At 41.6% G+C, this 23,440-nt stretch overlaps 1 protein-coding gene across 1 annotated transcript in view; it reads right to left on the bottom strand.

Moving 5' to 3' along the window:
* The window catches only part of LOC145412974 (uncharacterized), a 200,684-nt gene extending 186,647 nt beyond the window's left edge, over positions 1-14,037 (bottom strand). Inside the window, exons 1-2 of the mRNA XM_080282796.1 lie at positions 13,965-14,037; positions 11,608-11,736 (exon numbers count right to left, since the gene is read on the bottom strand). Coding sequence (XP_080138922.1) covers positions 11,608-11,736; positions 13,965-14,037 — 202 coding nt within the window. The remainder of the gene's footprint in view (positions 1-11,607; positions 11,737-13,964) is intronic.
* Between the last annotated feature and the right edge of the window lie 9,403 nt (positions 14,038-23,440).

Raw genomic sequence — 23,440 nt, 5'->3', positions numbered from 1 at the left:
CCCTCCTCCTCTCACTCCCAGCATCCCTCTGCCCTCCATACCCCAAGCCTTCTCCCCCCGCCCCCGTCATGCTGCCTTCCTCCACCCCACCCCTCTCCTCCTTCACCCATCTGTCATCTACCCAGCTCCATTCTTCCTCCAGCCTCCCACAAATTCCCTCCTCTCCTTCTCTCTCACCCAAACATAGCTCTCCTCTTCCCTCCAATCGTCTCTCACTCATCCCTCCCCCATCCCTTCCCCTCCGCACACATCCCTCCTCTCCCCTTCCCCTCAAACCCAACCTCCCACACCATCTCGTCCCTCCTCCTCTTCTCATCCACTCCTCCCTCTCCCTCTCCGTCCCCTCACTCCCACACCACTCCCCCTCCTACCCCACTCACTCCTTCTCGAGCATCAACCTCGCAGTCTCTCCCCCTCCCCCTGCCCTCCACCACCCACCCTCACAGTCCCTTGCTTCGCCTGCTATTACATTCACATCTCTCTCTCTCTCTCTCTCTCTCTCTCTCTCTCTCTCTGTCCATCCATTTCCGGTTTATTTTTATACCACCCATGTTACTCTCTCTCTTTCTCTCTCTCTCTCTCTCTCAGCCATGTTTATACCCATGCCCTGAGGCCGTATGACTCAAAACATTAGTTGCCAAATAAAAGTCCGTCCGTCTTTCTCCTTTCCGTCCGTAAAATTAAATTAGCGTTTTGTAAATATATATATACAGTACACATATATATAGACAGATAGATAGATAGATAGATAGACAGATAGACAGATAGATAGATAGACAGATAGACGACAGATCGATAGATACGGACAGATAGGGAACAAAGGAAAGATTAGAAATTTGATAACCAGGAATGGGGTACAGAATGAACGGTATGTGATGTTGGGGGGTTTAAGTATCGGAGATGAATGGAGAAGGAGAGGAAAGATGTGAGTCAGAGAGAGAGAGAGAGAGAACAAACAAGTAATAGAGACGACAGGTGTAGGCCTAAAGGTGTGTGTACTTGCTAATGACAACACTCAGCTAACATCACTACCACCATCCCCTGTAACCAAAGAGGAGGAGGAGGAGGAGGAGGAGGAAGAAGAAATACGGTAGCGGAAATAGCACAAATGAACAAACAAAGGACTACCGGTACTGAAAAGTCAAATGTAAGAGTAATGGTTTATGTAGTGATTAGTGACAACACTTAAGTAATACTACTACTACTGTTGTGCTACTACTACTACTACTACCACTATACTATCCTACTACTATTGCTACCATTACTACTACCATACTACCACCCCGTGTAACCTAGGCTACACCTGTATTTACTTACACATGCTAATGAGTCCACTCGTTTGATATTCAGTGCCTCAATAAACCATAACAGTCTCATTTGGGGATGCACTATACATAAAGGTTAATGAACTTAACCTTCTAAGGGAGTGGTTCCCAGCACAAAGGAAATCATTTGGAGGTTGGGAGAATATCCTTAAAGGTCCCACCTGTGATTAGGAGACAAGCTGAAGAATAAACAGTTCACGATTATATTTTTGATTAAAGGCAGATGAGTCCCTAAGATGAATAAAATCGTGCAGAGGAAACCAAGATCCCGCTACACAAACGCACTTACGATCAATTTCCTGTCGTACGTCAGGTTTTGATATGTAGGAGGGACAAGAAGGTTGTAGATTTTTCCTCTCTGCCCTGCTGTAACTTCATAAATAAAGCTTAAGTTATGACACAAAAATAACAGCAGGTTATAACTGTTTCCTGCAGGGAGATCAAGGAAAGGGGTCCAGAAACTTCCTTAGTCTAGTTCTTCCTGTGAAAGCATATGTACAGTAAGGTACGAGAGGGAATGGATCGTATGTATGTCTGAGTGTCCCATCCCTAATAACATCTTACAGGATCCCAGCTATCATTTAAGGATACACTATTGAAGGACAGGGAAGAGGGATTGCTTAAGTTAATAAAATCGTCCGGCGTTAGCTGAACCAAAATCCTCGCGAAAAGCAAACGGTATATACGAGGCAATCTAATCTTTTCAATCCAGCTCAGGTAATTTTAAGGTGAGAAAAAGCACTGATAATTACAGGTAACAGTGATAGAGTAGAATGAAGGCTGCGTGTCATTCAGGTGGTGTGAGGATTAAGGGGAACGTTATATAGCCTATGAGACAATCTAACCTTTTCAATCCAGCTCAGGTAATTTGAAGGTGAGAAAAAGCACGAATAATTACAGGTAACAGTGATAGAGCAGAATGAAGGCTGCGTGTCGTTCTGGTCGTGGGAGGGTTAAGGGGCCTATTAACCATTCTAAGCACGCTGCCACCATTACAACCCCGCCTGGAAGCATAACTACCTCACGTCCTCCATACCAATTCACATCGTTACCTGATACGCAAATTGGCTTAGGCTGTATACGGATGGCCCTTAGAGGCGGAAGAAGATTACTGCCCTCACTGAAGACGGAAGTTAGGCTTTCGTTCAGTTCAGTTTGATGGACTACAAAAAACAGAGAAAAACATAAGGAAAGTAAAAGAAATACATACAGTATTTTGATGGCATTTTTACTCATTAATCTGCTTCTTTATTTATTGCAACCTTCAGCTTAGAGGAGGCTTGTTTGGCGTCCCTACCGAACGAAAGATGAAGTGATAAAACTGTCTCTCTCTCTCTCTCTCTCTCTCTCTCCATCGCCCTTTAACATCATAATTTTTCTTACTGTTTCCTCATTACTGGTATTTTCTTTTCTTCCATTAAAGTCACGAGATTTTTTCCTTCCTCCCCCCGCTGCCCTCAGTCATTCAAGTCTCCTTTCCTTATATGTGTAATTCTTTCAAGCTCCCTGTGTATATTTTTAAACTATCATTTTACACACACACACACACATTCAGTGCTTGATTTTCTCTCTCTCTCTCTCTCTCTCTCTCGTGTGGGCAGCAAGTATTAAAGCAGGTAGGGAGCTAACCCCCTCTTCCCCCCTTCTCTCTCTCTCTTGCGTGGGCAGCAGTATTAAAGCATCTCTCTCTCTCTCTCTCTCTCTCTCTCTCTCTCTCTCTTTCATTATTTTGTTTCCAACATTATCTTCTAATTAGTTTAAAAACGTTAATTTTACTGGTAGTAGGCCTATATGTAATCTCTCTCTCTCTCTCTCTCTCTCTCTCTCTCTCTCCAGCGTTAAAGCAGGCAGACCCCTAAGGCAGGCACAGGCACAGGCACAAAAGGTCATGCGGTCGAGCCCTTATACTGCAACACTTCCGCTATTAGGCATAATATTAGTGACACAGGCAGAGTATAAGGAGAAATAGAGGGCTACAATATAAGGGACGAGATAATGAAGGACATAGACTGAAGACAGGGAAAAATAAAGGGATGGAAAGAGGAGGAGTATAAGATATGCAGATTGTAAGAAAAACACAGGGCGAGGAATATATGAAGGAAACCACGAGGAGAATGAATGGGTATGGAATATCATTGACACAGGTAAATAATTACAAAGGATCATTACCGTACCGAGAAATAGTGTGCAGGTACAGCTTACTGGGAACACTTCTTATTTCTAACCTTTTCTCCCCTTTTAGCGTGTGGGTTGGATCGTGCAGGGGTGTATCTGTGTCAAGAGGGGCTTTAGGTGAGGCCAGCCACTTCTTACCTTCCTCAGCCAATATGTCACCACTAAAGGGAACACCTACTCCCTCCCCCCCTTCTCCATCTCGCCCCTCCCTTCCCTGCCCCCCTTAGCGTTCCATCCCAGACAATCCTCCATTCTCCTCCTACCTTCGTACTTCGATTGCAGTCGTTCATCCCTATATCTCATGCACTTACTCTTCCATCCTAACTCCTCATCTACTCTCTCCCCTGCCCCTTACTCCACACCAACCTCACCCTCCTCATCCTCCCATTCCACGTCCTCATCCTCTCAATCCCCTTTCCTTCAGTCACACCTTACGTGCCTCACCTTTCTTCCCCATCCAATCAGCCCCTCCCTCTCCCCTCCAATCCCTCGCCCTTCCACTCCACCACTCACTGTCACACCCAAAACGTCCAACCCCCTCGCCACCCCCACCACCTCACCGTCTCTCTCACCCAAGGAGATGTACAGTAGCTATAATATAACCTCCTTGTTCCCACCCCTCCCTACCCCCAACGTCCCCCTTTTCCCTCCCCCACCGCATGAGACAGCAAAACACAGCTCTGTCCTGTCCGCTGAGTCACACGCACTATCGACAAAGTACGGTACAAATAGGGTGCCAGAACAGGCCGGAAGAGAAGGACTGGCAGGGGAAACTTACATGAGAGTTTAACCCACTAAATTCAATGACATTTTTTCTCGTTTATACAAATATATATTTTTTTTTCCATTTCACTCAGAATAGAAGTGACTTTGGGAGAATAAAATAAACAAAAGTCACTGGAGGAATAAATTTTTCTTTTTTATTTCTCTGGCATGTCGAAATACTGGAAGTCCATCTTCATTCAAAGGATAGGCTATACGCACTCCGAAAAGTAGGAGAAAAAAGATGTTATCCCTCCGAGTGCTAGGCTACCCGCGAGTGAAAGTAATCATCTGGTGTTCGTCTCTCTCTCTCTCTCTCTCTCTCTCTCTCGTGTGTGTGTGCATATTAGTAGACAAGCAAGCAGATGCGTGAGTGTGGGTATAGAGCCAAGCGGTCAAGTACCCACACACACTTCTCTCTTGACACAACACAACCAACTAACCAGACGGGGACACTAGATAAGGAGATGAGGTGTATGTATGTATGTATGTATGTATGTATGTGTTAATATGTGGCGAGGTGAGGCGAGGAAGAAGGGAGGATAAGGAGATGAGGTGTATGTATGTATGTATGTATGTATGTATGTGTTAATATGTGGCGAGGTGAGGCGAGGAAGAAGGGAGTGGCGAGGTTAGGTGAGGAAGACGAGAGGAGTGGCGAGGTGAGGCGAGTAAAAAGAGAGGAGTGGTGAGGTGAGGTAAGGGAGAAGAGGGGCGTGATGATGTCAGGTGAAGGAGAAGAGAGGAGTGGCGATTTGAAGTGAGATTAAACAGTGGAGTGGCGATGTGAGGTGAGGAAGACCGGAGTGGCGACGTGAGGTGAGGATGAAGAGAGGAGTGGCAAGGTGAGGTGAGGAAGAAGAAGCTAGTGGCGAGGTGAGATGAGGAAGAAGAAGGGAGTGGCGAGGTGAGGTGAGGAAGAAGGGAGTGGCGAGGTGAGGTGAGGTAGAAGGGAGTGGCGAGGTGAGGTGAGGTAGAAGGGAGTGGCGAGGTGAGGTGAGGTGAGGAAGAAGAAGGGAGTGGCGAGGTGAGGTGAGGTAGAAGGGAGTGGCGAGGTGAGATGAGGAAGAAGAAGGGAGTAGCGAGGTGAGGTGAGGTAGAAGGGAGTGGCGAGGTGAGGTGAGCACGACAATCATGGTGCCTCTACTTAACTCACGAGGAAATTACCACTGATGGTGACTTGCACACAAACACAGACCCGTTAACCCGGAAAACACTACGAAGGAAAGCGAGGAAAACAAAATGAAAATATACTTAGCGTAAATGATTAACCTGATATAATTTCTCTCTTGGAAAATAATACGAAGAAAAACACGAAAAACAAATATATTCAGTGTACGTGGTAAACCTGATATACTTTCTCTACTTTCACTCCTGACATCACCAGAAACCTAATAGCTATGAGATTATTTTTCTTTTTTTAATTAAACCCACAGTGAGTCATCTAGGCCAGAGAGGGGTAACTTTAGAAGAGATAAGGCCATGCCAAGCCTTGCCCACCGGAACATTGTATATTAGTGACCAAACATGGGTAAGTGCCCAGGTGAGGTGAGAGAGTGGCCAGGTAGGTGGGTGGGTGGGTGGGTGGGTGGGTGGATGGGTGGGTGAGTGAGTGAGTGAGGAGAGAGAACAGGTCTAGCGGGATCAACAGCATCACCATCCCGGGTCACCATATATGGCGGAGTGAGAGAACCGCCTCCAGACACCACTGCCCATAAAACAACACATATACGACGCGAATAATAATAATAATAATAATAATAATAATAATAATAATAACAATAAGCCTTAGTTACGAGGCAGGAAAGAGTCTCCTTGGTTACTTGGCAAACCAACCCTCCAATCTGCCTACACCTGGCCATCAACTCACCTGACAAGGGGCTACGGATGTTTGTCACCTGAACGGTTAAAGGTCGTCGCAAGATATTCCTCCACTCCGTCACTCCATTATCGTAACAAGACAACGACTCTCTCTCTCTCTCTCTCTCTCTCTCTCTCTCTCTCACACACACACACACACACACACACACACACACACACACACACTGCACCCACCAGAGGGACCACACACTCCAGTACCAAGCCAGCTCGTCATCCAACCGGTTTTATGAGTTGTATCCTGATGTGGCCAAGCTCCACGTGAAGACTGCCTGATGAATTACTGTTTTAGGTTCAACTGTGCGGCTACTGACTGAAACTGGCTGACTATTATGTTTCACTCTACTGTTTCACTATGAGGACACTGACTGTCTACTGACTTTCATGTTTCACTCTTACACTACTAGCTAACTATTGACTGAAACTGACAATTCTGTTTTACTGTAAGGATACCGACTGAAACGGACTGACAATTGTTTCACTGTAAGGCAACTGACCGGCTCTTGACTGACTACTGACTGAAACTGACTGATTGACTGCTTTACGGTTCGGTGTAAGGTTACGACTGTCGCGTTCGTACGTTGGGATATTTACCCATTCATCTCGAGTACGCACTATGTACTCTATTCAGTTCAGGAGAGAGAGAGAGAGAGAGATGCCTGAGAAGTATTGTTATGATGGAAGCGGAGTGACTTGGCAGGTGAATAAGGTGTGTCATTTACTGTATCCTATATATTTCTCTCTCTCTCTCTCTCCCCACCTGACTGAGATCCCTAACCCCTATTTCATTCAGCTGACGGTCAGGTGTAGTCAGACTGGAGGATTCATTTGACTAGAAACCAAGGAGACTCATTCCTACCTAATAACTAACAAAGGCTCAACGAATCCTACGCAACCATGTCTTAGTATCTGAGTTCTGGAGAGTGGCCTAGTTCCGTCAGGTGAAAAAAAAATCGCCAACAACAAGGTGTGTGGGGATGTGAAGGTAACGGCAGGTGATCTCAAGAGCAGCCCGTTATCAGTTTATCAGATCTGTCTATCACTACCAGTACCGTAGCCAATCACTATCACACCTTTTGTCACCACGGTTCGTTAATTTTCACTACCTACATCAAACTACACCTATAACTCTTTTATTATATGATGACATCCTGAGTAAAACCGATGAATCAGTGACCTTTAATCACAAACCGCACTATGATGATGATGATGATGATATGATAACGATAATAATGATGATGACGACGATGACAATGATGACGATGATGAAGCCTATGTATGCTAATATTACTAACCTAGCCTTCTTTTGACCTTGCAATGACTTACCACCAAAGGATAAAACTAAAAACAGCCCCTTCATGGAGTGGAAACCCTACATAATATAAGAAAGGTTAGATCTACATCCCTCAATTAGAAAAGTTTCCCTCAAACTCAGTAAAATCATATGGAAATAGTACTGATAAAAGAAATTATGGTACCCAACTGATTAACCCAAACATACCAGTAACTCATTCACTTTAACTAGACACAAACTTTCGTCTTTTTGCAGCTTATTTCACGCAGCTCAGTGGCAGAAAAATACAGAACTACGGCTGTATATCCGTTCCACAGCACCCCTTCGTGACCAGCACCATATTCTAGCGCTTATTTCTCGTTACAGCTCGTCATTCATGGTGGAGAGATGGTAATTTTTGGTTCAAGTTAAAGCAAACAGGGTACAGTTATGCAACGGCTCAATGTAATCTCAAAAGCACATTAATTACAGCTTCAAGCTTACTATCAAAATAGCACTGAAAAAGCCAGCCTGACAAAAACTCCAATTACAAAAATGCTGATTGCTGCTCCGTCTGATCTTTCAAAATAATCTCGTTGATTCATTGCGACTTATACAAGATTTATTTCAAGATAAGCCATAAGAAAGGTGAGCTTATCGCGGACTTTTAAAAAATTTTTGAATGCTACGCCGCCAAAACGTTAATACTGAGGCTCCTATGACTCAGCTGATTAAAAAATTCTGAAATAAAGCTATATCTGTGCCCACCATAAGGCTGAATAAAAAAAAAAAAAAAGGTGAATCATTATAATTTACCGATACAACACTCACACCTGTATTCTCATCACGTAAGGAAGCTCCCAAACACCCTTGCCTAAGCGATTTATTTTGCTTATTGCATCTTACTGTCCTCTTATGTATTATGAAAATCCTTCTAATATGGCCCTACTCTGCAAAAAAAAAATAGCGTACAATAGGATGCTACCCAGCCACATCCTATAATAAATCATGAACCCACGAGAACACGGGTTTTACCGTCAAACTGAACGTTCAACTTCTTTCACAGATTAGATATGATAAAGACTGTTCAAGAATTCACACTTAAGTCACGTCATCATCCTTATCTAATACTCGCAGTGCATTATTATATTTCCTAACACCTTTTCCTCAGCGATTTATTTCAAATTTTATATCCTACTATTTCCTTGCAGATTTTTTTTTTTCATATCTTAAAATAGTACGTATAATAAATAATACGTAAAACAATCGCAGTAAGTGATAAGTCAGCATGACGCAAACATATCAAACTGCCCAACATTTTCAAAGTACTCCGTGATTAGATATGATAAGGCAGGGTCAAGAAGTCACTCTCCTCTCAGGTCACGTCACCACCACCCTGACCACGACAGTCCACACACACACACACACACACACACTGGTAACTCCCCCCACCCCCTCTTTCACTTAATCTCTCCTTACACCACAATACTCCCAGGAAATCCCTCCGTCATCCACTTCCTCAGCGGAGCACTTAAGTCCTTCCTGTTTGCCCACTTAATGATATGCTAATAACACACTAATCACTCTATTAAGGCTCTCTCTCCCTCCATCCACGTTACGAGTCAATACGTAACAATAACACTAACACAAGACTTCGTTAATCTCCCTCGCACTCTGTCAACTTCCTGTGTAGATTTGCAGGGTCTTTTTCGATCAATTCTCTCACTATATCTTTCCCCGACTCAGCTTGCCTTCCGATGACTAGTGTTATTACAATGACAAGTATCTGTCATTTAGGTTACGATTGACTTCGGAGGTCATTCTGTACCTCTACAGTTGTTTAAGGTCACCACCTCATTCTTGGCCTCTCCACCCCCCCCCCCGTCTGTCTGTCTGTCTGTCTCTGTCTTTCTCTCTCTCTCTCTCTCTAACTAGCAACATTCTTTTAATTAGAGATACAGGATCATCCTTGGATGAGAAGGAAATACCGGTACTACAAAAACACATTTTTAAAGCACATCTTAAAAAAAAAAAAAATTATATGGTAAGAAAACGGTGAATAAAATGTGAATATGTAAACAAAAATAAATCTATATGAAAAATCAGTGTTCAAATATGCCAAGAAAACACCCTGAATTTCATACCTTAACACCTACAACTCAGACGGACACATTCCTTCATCACTACACCCTGGCAAACCAAACACACCACGCCTCCAAACATTTTCGCGTTCGCAGTCAGTGCAAGGAAGGGAGGGTGGTAGTTTAAGCTGCTTTGGACACTTAGCAGCTCTTCCTTAGCGATTTATTCTCCACATTACACTTTAATATCCTCTTGTATATATATTACCTGTACTGATCCATACTATGTTCATAACAGAATGATATTAGTGACATACAAGACAATGCTAACGTAGAATATGCAAATTAAATCGCCAAGGAAAAGGAGCCACGAAGCCTCCTAGTCACCTATTAGCTTAGACTGCATTCACTCTTACCCAACGAGGGGCACATACAGTAGTAAGGACAATGCACATACGAATATCAACAAAGGAAACCAATGCAATGTTTCTACATCCATTGTAAAGCTTACCTTGGTCCAGATGATTAATACGGTAATTATACGAAAATAATATATAATACTAGGTCTAATAATTATCATCCTAAACCGTTTCCCACTGAAAATGGAGTTGAAATTTACAACAATAATAATAATAATAATAATAATAATAATAATAATAACAAAAAACACCTGCAAGAACCATGTAAGGTAAATCCAATATTTCAGCCGTTGTACAGAGCAGCCACTCAAATATAAATGCACAGTTATCAAAAATATACCGGGTATTCAAACAATAGGCTATATAAAAAGGAGGACAACGTATTTATAACAAAACACATTCCAAAAAACAGTACAATTAATGACACTGACAGCCAAACATGTAGCTGACATCAACTCCAATCAAGCTTCCATGGCAAAGAAGGGTGTGTGAAAATAAGACAGGCACAGTGGGGGAAATATATCAGTCGAATTCAACCGTATTCTTGTCTGCTCCTTCGCTGTCCCTATACACTTCTTCCTTACCGGTTTATTCCTGCATCAGACAACGTTAATATTACCCTGCATGCTATTAAACAAGTGTATGTCAAGAACACATCAGTGAAAACAGGGGAATATCAGCCTTAAACATCGTCTGGTGTTTTATCTGTTCTACTTTAGCTGTCAAGCGATTTTATTTCTTACTGATTACCCTCCCCCCCTACTCACAATCGAAGGCTTTACGTGTGGCAAGTAAAAAACGCCGGAAGGAAGAAGTGCAGGGAACGAGAATACGACTTAAAATATCACTCAATCAGTCCAGAGATAAAGACAATGCAGCAGTTCACCTCGCAATAACTGAGGCTAAATGTGTACCTTTGATAAATCTGAGACAATTAATAATGTGAACGATGCGGTGAAGGACGTATGGGAGGTGGTGGAGTGCTCTCGTCTGCCACCCAGCAACACCTGCCTGGGCCATACATAGTGGAATACAATGAGGGAGGCTTCGTAGTAACAGCCGGCCATGTGAAAGCACGAGGGGTGGGGGTTAGTGTATGCGTGCACGTGAAAGAGACTGAGAGAGAGAGAGAGAGAGAGAGAGAGAGAGAGAGAGAGAGAGAGAGAGAGAGAACCAGTAAGTGTTGAGTGTGTAGCCTATTGTAAATTAAAAACTGGCAGACTCGCCATTCGGTCTAATGTGTAGAGTACGGTACTGCGTTTGTGAGTGACGGAGACAGGTAGGGAGGCTGTGGAAGGTATAAATATGCGTGCAGGTGGGCTACATTAAAAAGGTCTAAATTGGTGAATGCGGATGGATAATCAAATGAAACTGACCGACTCGCCAGCCGGCCTATTGGATGTATTCTCTTTTCTTAGGCTGCTGTGATGATAACGAAGACGGAAGGAGTTTGGGTGGTTGAAAAAGGTAATATTATGCGTGCAGGCACACAAAAAAAGATCAGGTGGTGAATATGGAGTGTGACAAAAATATTCACCAATTCGCCAATCGGGTACAGCAATTAGTTTTTTTTTTTTTTTTTTTTTTAGAATGACGGTAACGAGGGTGGTTGAGGAAGGTAATCATATGCGTGCAGGTACATAAAAGAGGATTTAAGTGATGAATCTGGATGGAGAATGATGAAAAAAACTGACCCTGACTCCATCGCGAGGAACACGTAGAGCCGCTGAGGATGACAACTGACGGAGGAGTAGCTAGGCGGTGCTGGTGGTTGGTGTTAGTAGTTGTGGTGGAGGTGGGGGGCGAGCCGTGGCGTGGCCGGGCTGTTAATGCAGGGGACACTGTTTATATTGGGGGACTTTGACACGCTGCTACACAGACAGAGAGCCACGGGTTAGATCGAGGGAACTATCCTTCTCTTCACGAAGTCATTTCAACCACACAGTTAGCTACTATTGTTCTCCTTCTTCCCTTAAAAGCTGTTCTTTGGGGATATACTCAACTTACACATTAACTGCTTTGATTATGTCCACGGTCGTCCTTGAACAAAGTCACAACCTAATCAAATCTCCCCCCTTTTGGGGAGTTAACTGGAACACACAAATTGTCTACTCTGTGGTAAGTTTTCGTCCTTTCCTGAACAATGTCACAAGCAATTAAAATCCTCTTCTTCGAGGATGCAGTTCAACCACACAAACAACTACTGTACTTTATGTTCTCGTCCTCCCCTTTATAATATCAATGACAACTTTTCATTGTCGTTTTCAGACACAACCTCTAAAGCTTGTCATGAATCACTGAACTGGACTCTGAAAACTGTCAACTGTGCTCCTGTAAGACACGAAGGCAAAACTTTAAAACTCAAAACACGACAGGCTAGAATAAACAGGCGCCAATTTATAATATGATTTTCAAAACCCTGACAATATCACACTTCCCAATAGTACAACATGACAGGCTAGGGTAACACTGTGCCGATTTACTCTCGAATTCACATACTCTGATCCACTATTGGCGTCCCAATTTACCAACAAAGCAAATATCAGAACTGAGGTATTATACAGGAAGTCCCACGGTAATTTCCACAATGATTCAATATTCCCACAAAGCAAATATCAACTGCAATGTTATTCGTGATGTTCCAAGGCAACAATTTCCACATTCTGATACAATACTCGCCCAGAAGTGCCTATTAAAAACTGCATTAATATTCGGGAAGTTCCAGTTGATAAGAGTGGGTTCCTCCTCCACCGACGGCCCTTTATCAAATGAGTAATCTTATCTCTTCCGTAATTAGGTCTGCTCGGGGTGAGTCAGAGTGGCCGGCGTACCCCTGTGGACGTAGAAGTCTCCCGTCGCGTCTTCCTTCAGCGATTTATCCTCTTGTATGTTACTAATACAAACTCTGAAACTAAGTCGTAAAGAGATACAAGTAGGCAATCTGAGGCCAAGTTAGATTAAAACGAGTATGGTTAGTAAAGCCTCCTAACATCACGAGTATTTTTCCCAGGACGACGGTTCACAAACTTGGGATCACTTTCTCTTCTCAACTAAAGATGTGGTTTTTGCAGGAAGGAGACGCGAAGAAAAAATGCAAACTACTCCCTTGTCTCCAGTAAGACTTTTTTATCATAGGAAGAACTAGGAGAGGTCACTGCAGAGGATTCCCATGTCCCCTGTAAGATTTGTTTAACAGGAAGGACAAAGGCGGGGAAATAGTGGAATATAACCACGTCCCTATAAGACTTTTTTTTTTTTTTTCTACAGGGAGGGCGGTGAATATTACTCTTTCTCTCGTTGTAGATCTTAGTTACGAGAGGAATTATCGTGAGGGAGTATCTAGAGCAAGAGGGTGGGAGGAACTGCACACCAAGAGTACCGTATCGGGACTGGACGTGGTGGTGGTGGAGGGAGGCTGACTTCCTTGCTAGCATCCGCCCTTCCTCCCCTTCAACACACACAAACACACACACACACACACAGATTAATTCCGATTATTTCTTTTCTTTTTAGCAGTGGCGTACCTGAGGGGGGGAGGGGGGAGGGGGCTGTCTGAAACTGCCTCCCGGGCCCCCAAAAGCCTTAAAAATTTATAAACTTTTCTATTAATATTTAAAAACATATTTTTATCATCCCGACAATCCCGGCTGAGATATTAGATACGTTTTGAGAATTAGGGGGGCTATGTTCATTGCGGGGCCCCCATGGTCCCGCAAAGAACCTAGCCCCCCGGGCCACCAAATCTCCAGGTACGCCCCTGCTTTTTAATGAATGTTGTTATCGCGTGTGAATTTTGACAGACTCTCTCTCTCTCTCTATTGCACAGACAAGAAAGAGTAAAATAGTGTCTCATCCTTCCTGTGCAAATTAAACATTCTTAGTTACGATACGGAACTGATTAATAATAATAATAATAATAATAATAATAAAAATAATAATAATTATTATTATTATTACGGTATATCATCATCATTAGTATAATGATAGTAAATCATGGTTACGAGAGAGTCGACATTAGGTACCCGGTCAGTCTGTGAACCAACGTGCTGACCTGCAACATCCAATGCATCGTTAGCAACTTCAACCACTACGGTAATGATTTCTTTTTCTGACTTAAACGCCATCGCACACTTCCTCCACATTCTATCTATCTATCTATAGCCAGACGCCTTAATCCCGTAAGGGGTGGCCACCGACAAATCGTCCCTATGTCGCCCTGTACCCAGCCGTTTCGTTGCCCTCTCCCCAGCTTTCACTCCCCTCTTTCATATACCCTCCTACTCCATCCCTCCATCTCCACATTCTCCACTAATATAATGTAACTTCTCAAAAAGGCACTGTTCTCGTCTAACTGAGCCTTTAGTTGTTCAAAAACTATGAACTTCAGGTGTACAGAATTACATGCCAGGTACCGGTAGCTACTTCCCACACTTTAGCTGTAGTTGTTATGTCGGTACTAAGCTGCAAAATATCGGTACTATCGAGACCCCAGTTACTATTCCGAAACTCTCGTTATTTAAGCTGCATAATATCGGTAGCTTCGACATTTCAGCAATATACACTCGGTACATACGACAATTCGGCAGTATAACATCAGCACTTTCGTTATTACACCTGCATAATATCGGTACTTTCGACAATTCAGCTACATAATACTGGCACTTTCGACAGTTCAGTAGCACAGCCTATTATCGGCACTTGTGATAATTCAGCAGCATAATATCGGCACTTTCGACAGTTGAGCAGCATAATATTAGTACTCTGGCCGCAGCAAACTATCAAGACGTCCTCCACTCACTCCAAACTCAACTCTACTGTAGTGATGACCGGAGGCAGAGCAAAGTCGTCGCCAGTTTATCAGTTCTCGTATCGCGTTATCGCCGGACACAACCACTTACAAAGAGCTTATCGGTGCCCTTATCGTGTTATCGGCGCAGACAACCACTTCCCCCCGAGAACACCAATGCCACCTGTTCAAGTTCAACTGTTATTTATTTATTTATTTTTTTGACTGAACAGAGGTGACCTGTAATAAGGTATGGGGATTATTTGATTTTTTTCTGTTCATCTTGTTATAAAAAAAAAAAGGCGTAGGGCGGGTTATCGCGCGGTCATACAATAAGCCGTATTTCTAGCTGATTTCGCAGACTTTCGCAATACCTCTCCTTAAGTGATTCTTTTAACTACAGGGAAATAATTTACGGATCAGAAGTATCGCGCTAATACTATGAACCATATTACTTGGTTGGTTTCAGAGATCGCAACACCTCTCAATTTGCGACTTCTTCCGCAGACGTACCGGTACCGTACGTATTGTAATCACAGGCAAATAATTTACAGATCGGAACTCTGAATCGAAAAAAAAAAAAAAAAAAATCATCCTCTTTTTTCCCCCTGTAAACTATGGCTCATACCACAGCCTACGGTACTCTCTCAATTATACGAGTCTCCCTCTTATTTCTTGTTGATCACTTTATTCTGAATACGGTGCATTTATTTTCTGCTGCAGGTTGTTTAGCCACGCTGCATTAATCTTATATATTCCGCACAGATATAGATAGATAGATATAGATAGATAGGCAAATAGGCTATAGACAGATACAGATATAGACAGACAGATATGGATACAGTTATAGACAGACTGATAGAAAAATGACAAATGATACACACAAGGCAAAGAAGGTGTAACACTCAAAACAATCGGCTAAGGAGGTGCCAGAGAGTCTGCTAATTCACGCAACACCATAGGCAAGAGCGAGGACGATCAGGAGAGGGTCCGGTGCCTCCACGCCACACACAAGACTGATCCACCAGGCAGGCACACATGGGAATGCCTTTTGCTTGGACCCCAAAGAAGGATGGCATGGCAGAGGGTCTGATTAGATGAGGAGAATGAGTAAACAATGCAGGGCTTGAAGTGCTGCAACCTCATGGAGAATAAGTAAACGATGCAAGGTCTGAAGTGTTGCAACCTTTGGTTCCTTCTTCCTCACATTAAAAAAAAAAAAAAAAAAAAAAAAAAAAAAAACAGATGGAGAATGGTTAAACAATGCAAGGCTTGAAGTGTTGCCGCCTGATGTGAAGAATGGGTAAACAATGCAAGACTAGGGGAGTATTACAACCTGAAGCAGAGAAGAGGTAAAAATACAGAACTGGGAGTATTGCGACCTGAGATGGAGAATGGGTAAACAGTGTAGGACTGCAAGTATTACAACCTGAGGCAGAGAACAGGTAAAAAATGCAGAACTTGGAGTGCTGCAACAAAGTCTGACGGCAGGAAATACTCTCTTTAGTTTAAAGATGGATAAATCTATAAAACGTGTCTCTTTGCTGAAAAGGGAGCAAATATATGAACCGAAAGTAAATCGTCAGAAAAATGATGGATTAAAGAAAGACGAAGTTTATTAAACAAGACCCAAAGAAATTCATATAACTCTTAGCTAACACATTAGCCTACCTGTTGCTGTCTTGGCTGATAATTGGCCCTATGAGTGATAGAAGGTTACCCTCAAATTCATCTAAATAATTATTTGACATTACCTTAACCAAATGCCTAACTGGGTACAGACTACCCATGGGATTAGGCCTCATTCTTCATAAGCTGGACCGTTTCCCTCGTCTGGGTAAAACTGCAAGACGTTCACCAGAAATCAATACAGCAAAGTGGTTCAGTGCATTGCAGGGCTAAAGCAAACCAGGAATGTGTGCATCACCTACACAAGTTGGGACTGAGAAACCTAAAAGGATCATTATAGTAAGCCACCTGGTCCAAACTAGGCAGCGTTTATATAAATGTATACGGTAACTACCTTCCTATAGCTATTGCCTATGTTGTACGAGTAAATGGGTGAAAACAACGCCTCTCTGAAATTCAAGCTCAATGCCAGACTCAGAAGATACTGCTTTATCTACAGTAAAAGTAAATGAACCGTCCAGTTAGCATTCTGAGATGAGAATGATAAAAAACATGAAAGGAATGTGAGATGTGACTGACATGGAAAGCACGCATAATAGAAAAGAGCGGGGACAGAGGAAGAACTAGGTGATGAAGAAATGAATTTGAGAAAACAAGTGTCGGGCAACATACTCACGATTTTAATACAGATAACGCTATAAAGGCAAGTTAATTTAAATTGGAAGCTTCAATCACTTACTGAACCAGCTTCCGCTCTGTAAAGGTCGGAGTACAAGAGATGAAGCCATGGTCATCTTGTCTGCTTCGCTGTCTCGTGAACCCCGTACTAGGTAATGTAGGAAGGCTCGGTGAGATTTGTCTTCATCAGACTCCCGAACTTCAGCCAGAACGCACTGGTAAGTTCTCCCTCCTCTGCTTATATCTTGCTAATTTTCACTTACCATACGTAAAAATTAATGTATTGTTTGTGGATACAGATCATTTGTTTAAGTGTTCGTTCCGTATTTATTTGTTAATATTGCACTATGGTTCCACCTGTAATGGATATTTATTAGTTTATATTATTCACTCTTTGATCATTATAATTATCCGTACATGTCCTTAGTTTTTTTTTTTTTTTTTTCCTATGCGACCAGGAGGGACGCTACCCGCACCGAGGGCCGTCGTGAAAGGCATCCCGAAATTAGTGTTTGACAGTTCAGTATGGAGCTGACCCTGTTCTGACGAGATCTGTTGTTCCAACCTCTGTTGTCTATGGTCACCCTTATTAACCTGTAAAATCACCCTTGGCTTCCTATCGACTAAGAAACTGAAGTGGTGTAATGTATATGTATGGGTTTGGAATGGGTCAACTGAGGCTATAATTTTATATATTGTATCTAGGTGCTATGTAAATTTTGTAAATAAATTTTATTTCTGGACATTGTTTCCTAAACACCTCTTTGGTAAGCCATAGTAACCATTAAGAGCTCTGGCACCGTTATTCACAAAACGCTGGACGATTTTTACTCGGCTGACTCACAGGGGCCTCTGTGTTAATGACGTCAACACCCATGTCACCTGTCACGAACGGATGCTTCAAAATCCTTCACCAGCTGCTGGATGGGTCGCCCATATAAGGTGAATGGATGCTTACTCCCTTCAGCAGTTACTGGGAGGGACGCCTATATGAGGTGGCATTAATATAACTGGGGGGCTTAATTAGAGAATGGACCTTCCGAAACAAAGTTTATCTACAGCATATTCAAAATATGTACTCATATACCTTTCTACAGCCTGACCCCATAATCCCCTAAGGTGTGGAAATTTCTCTTTGAGTTAGTTGCTGCACAGGAAGGGGTACCAGCCTAACCCTCCGCCAACCCACTTTAACACATATGGAACACGTATGGACTGGTTAGGCCTATATGGTTACCACCCTGAGTTGCAAGGTAAATGATTTCCCGGCTCGCAGAAAACCATTTGGTTTGTCACTCAATGTAAAGCCACCTTAAAAGGAAAGAAGAGCAATAAAATGTAACAGGAAAGACGGCAGACATAAGAAGAGAGAGGGCAGACAGAAAAAGTGATAAAAGTGAATGAAGTAGGCAGCACTACATCAAGTGAGAGGATGATGGTCGGCACCACCTACCACATTTTGTATGATCGCAATTTCCCCCTTTCACAATTTGCGACTTAATAGTTACAACAAATAAGAGTTATTCACAACGGCTTCCTTACGTGTCAAGTGGGTTGGTGGAGGGTTAGTGCCCCTCCCTGTAAAACAAATAACTCATGAGTCAAATGGCCACCCCGTACGGGATTATGGCGTCTGGCAGTAGATAGATAGTAGATAGATATCTTTAGGAGTACCAGTAGCTACCTACTGTATGATATAAAGCTCTTGGGTTCAGTCTATCAAAACCAAACAGATACAGTACCGTACTGCACAGATGCAGAGATCATCAACCTACTCCAATTTCTCCTGCAAACAGGATGGGGAGCTCTACAGCAATGTCCTTTAAAGACATGAATCAGAAAAGAGAGGAATATCTCAGATGTTATAAACATATGAAGCAGTGTGTCACAAATGCTTGGTAAAAGAATCGTCATATTCCTGCCACTACAAAAATATCAAGAATTCCAGTGCCTACCCATGCCAGTCTACTTATAACATGGGATGAACACACTAGTTACGTATGTGGGTACATTCTCGATTATATTCCACACAAGTGAGTTGAAAACGTATGTGGGTACATTCTCGATTATATTCCACACAAGTGAGTTGAAAAAATTATTTACTGTATAACCATTAGGCTATATAACTAATAACGGCTGGGTAATCTATACATGGTGCTGACGTGCAACAAATGTAATAAACTTGTGTAGCCTACCAAAAATCAATTATAACAAAAATCAATTATGATAGAATATTATAAAATGAAATCTTGTATAATTCTGATATTCAATATGCACGATTTAGCTACAAATATTTACTACTGATGCAAGTTTTTAACCAAGTAAACAGTATATACTGATACTGTAAACAACAGCTAGTAAAGCCCAGTCGTCTTTGAAATTCATTGCTTCCTAAGCTTTAAACTACGGTACGGTATCATTATTGAAGACATCCAAATAGGACTACAAATATCTTACCGGTACTCCATATTTAATGTTCAACAAATATAGGTTGTGAACCCTTCGGTGACAATTACAAAAGTGTCACCAACATATCTTGCTTAAGGGAAATCTCATGTGGTGAAGTGAAGGCTATATCTAACCTCTCCAGCTGAAAAAATTAAAAATAAAAAAAAAGTCTTCTAATCTTAACATCATCTGGTGGGGGGGGGGGAAATCATCCCCTGAGTAGTCCCTACCTTTCATTAATATTTGAATATTGTATAATGTAACAAAGGGGGGGGGGGATCATACCGGTAATTTAATGTCTTATTTACGGATGATACACTGAACAAACCTAAAAGAATGTAGCTATATACCATATAATCCTATACAGTACCGTACTTAGCTCCTAGCCTTGGCAAAAGGAGAGAGAGAGAGAGAGAGTACTGCTATGTGGCTCTGACAATTAGCCAATGTGAAGGGATGTTAGGTTTGGACTGAGTAAGTGATAAATATGGCACTGCAAATAATAATTACCAAAAAATTACTGCACTGCTATTCTCGAAGCAGAAATTGTTTCTATCAAATTAACCCTTTAAATCAGCAAGTCTTCCTTTTACTCTGGCAACTGAAAACTGTCTTAAGCAACTCAGGGAAGAGCATTATAGTCTACTTTGTTTTGGCCTAAAATTTCCATCTCTCTATGGAAAGGATTCACAGCCTAGCATTAATATGACGTTAATCATAAGGCAGTGCTATGAAAAGGATGCACAACCTAGCATTATCTTTTTCTGGAGCCAAGTTGCGAGAAATATGCTAAGAATGGCAAAAATTTCGGCCTAACTGAGGTAAAGAGAGTATGGTGCTGAACTGGATAATCAAGGCTATCCCTAATCCCCTATGCTAAATCAAATCACATGGACCAAACAAGAATAAACTAATACATGGTGTCAAATATATGGAAGCAGTTAAAGAAGGGTTGCCAGGTGGTGGCTTTAAACCGTTCACTAAGATGACCATGTTATTTTATTCTTGCTGCTACTGGATTATTTTACTCTGCTTTGGAGTGCGTTTAATGAAGAATGAATTAATGAAGGCTATATCTAACCTCATTTCAAAAGGTCTTCCCTAACCTGAATAAAATCAAATGGACTGCAAAAATAAAGGAGTACATTTAAGGGTCGGTGATGTTAACTCCTTCAGTCCAAAGATGTATTTTTCATTTTATTCATGTTAACCTCCGGACAATTATATTCCGTTTTGCCCAGACTTATGAACTGTAGATGTTATGGTTATCACTACTCCACTTCCTTAAACAGATCTCCCGAAAGCTGTATAAAATCGTCTGGAAATTGAAAAAATGAACGGTCAGTATTTACATCAAAGCAATTAAGGAAAAAATTAAAATACTAATCAAAAGGCTGGCGGACCTAATATATATACTGTCCAAATAAATCGATAAATCATTCAACCGGACTCAAGGGGTTGAGATACAGTAGTCGACACCCTCCTCCGAGAGAGGACCACAGGATGCTTAGCGAAGAAAAAGCTGCTGGTTTACATCTCAACAAAACAATTACGGGAGAACAATGTAACAATCCTACTACCTCTCATATACACCACAACTAATCCCAAATCCCGGTACAATAAACTGGAACTCCAAAATAACCTCCAAGAAAAGGGTCTGTAAGCACCGTCGGTAACATATCAACAAAGGAGACCGCCCGAAATAAGTCGGTTCGGCAGTGGCTTCAACACCCTCACTGTTATTTTCGTGGATTTTATGGCTCAAAACACATTTACCTACCTCATTTTGTGTAGTTTTGGAATCCACAATGTATGGATGAACTTCTGTACTACGATATTCCCGTGTATATACTCATGGATACAAATTAGAGTACTGAAATACACACACAACTACGAACACAGCCTCCCTTCCACTCCTGTACACTGACACTGGCGGCCATATTGGAATCTGATTTGTTGACGCTGCGCGATCGAACCTAAAAAGAAATGGTTTTCTTTTCTGCGACTCAGAAGGGTTTATAAGGATTACAACAAAAAGAATGTAATATCCGGATTCTAGATAAAATATGAAAATAACCTGAAGATACGGAAAATATGAGGCCGCTCAATGAAGACATTTGTATGTGAAGGAATTTTAATTAATGATTTTTTTTTTTTGTTTAAAGGAAAATTTAATACAGCATGGTATAATATAAATATTGAATTATAATAGCAAGTGGCTTTCCATAGTCTCATATGTGGCAGACGAAATAATTACTAATGTGACCTGCGTTCAGAAAACTACTACACCTGACAGTAAGTAAATCTATATAGTGTGTACGATTTATTTCTAATTATATGAACATGCTATTTTAATGTTCTCGTATTGTGGCTATTTTTTTTGTTTTGTTTCAGGACGTGTGAATTTGTGTTTACGATAAGACGGCATGTCTGAGGTACGATAATTACCAAAAACTATTGTCGGGAGTTGTTATAGTTTGTTGAATATACTTAATAACATACACTTTCAGGTAGCGGCTAAAAGCACGCTGTATTTATTCAGCTCATTGCAATACATACAGTAGCTGTTTCTCCGTTGTTAAAAAGTCAACATTAAAATAAAAACATAACGAAAGTGCCTTGGAAACGATAACTATTCCTAGGAGACAGACTCAAGTGTTGCTGAAGGTGGGTTCGCTGTTGAAGATTTCGGGAGGGAAACAGGAAAACCTTGCCAAATCATCACCAGCTTTATTTTATTTACTCTCAATGAGTAGCACGGTATGGACTGAGGTTTTTCAAACGTTATTTTGATCATAATTGGGCATGCTGTGGTCACTGTGGTTAAAGAGGGGAGAAAAATTTGCTCTCCCGACTGAAACTTTTATGTAGTGGTAGATTTAATGTATTAATCTACAGCCTTTTATTTTTAAGAGGAATGTTGTTATATAGACTCATTGCTGCTAGAGTTGATGCATCTCCGACTGATAATGGAATAATTAAAAAAATGCGTTGTAACTGAATTTTCCTACTTCAAGATTCCCTTCAAGGGCATGATGATGCCCTGAATTATCCTGCTTTGAGATAGAGGCAGCGTATGTGAGAATGAAGTGTAATTTTTTGGGGGGGTCCTGTTATCGTTTCAACCCCTAACGGAATTCATTATTTTTCTGTTCTCCAGTGGAGAAATTCCCAACTATGATAATTTTGAGTACCAGTACCAGTTACTTCAGTTAATACAGCACAGTCTCATATAGGTTAGGTTGGATTGGTTTGGTTAGGGTAGTTAAGAAAAATAATAAAGTGAGGTTAGGGGCTTGAATTATAATTTTACCTTTTTTTTTTTTTTTAAATTAATTTTACCGAATGTCCCCTTAACTTCTTATGAGACCAACATTATACAAATCATGATGGGACATGCAGACCATAGAATGGAAGTAGCTTAGGCACCCGAGTTAAATTGTTTTGTTGAAGACACCTGGACCAACCCTAACATGAACACTATCCAAGATTCAGATAATCTGTGGAAGGATCTAATGCAAATATGCAGCTGGTTAGAAGATATAATTAAATCTGGCCAAAAAATATATATATTGTCTGCCACAGCTTTTACTTGTTTTCAGATTTGGTGGTTTCTTCTGTGATATTTTTGTATGTTGCAGAATTAACTCAGTCTGATGGCATGAGGATTTAAAAATTTGCTGCCATATGAAAATTAGTAACAAAAAAGTAGGCACTATAAAGTATGAAAAATGTAATGGGAAGTATTGGTAGAAATTAAAGGAAGGTAAACATTGGTTGTGCTGACTGAGCGCTCCTTGCAGGTCACAAGAACTGGTTAGCATAAAATATGGACCTCCCTGTATTTCTTTGACAACACAATCATAGGTATTAGTCACAGTTTACACTGCTGCCTTTATCACACCTATGTTGATCACCTGTCGTACATGTACCTGAACATCTGTGGTGCAGTGGTAGAGTGTGCATCTTGCATGCTGGTGGACACG

The sequence above is a fragment of the Coenobita brevimanus genome, chromosome 94, assembly GCF_032717465.1.
Source record: "Coenobita brevimanus isolate Jiangsu-jjx chromosome 94, ASM3271746v2, whole genome shotgun sequence".
NCBI classification, from domain to species: domain Eukaryota; kingdom Metazoa; phylum Arthropoda; class Malacostraca; order Decapoda; family Coenobitidae; genus Coenobita; species Coenobita brevimanus.
Note: the sequence above shows the minus strand (reverse complement) of the source record. Positions and strands in the feature narration are given on the sequence as shown.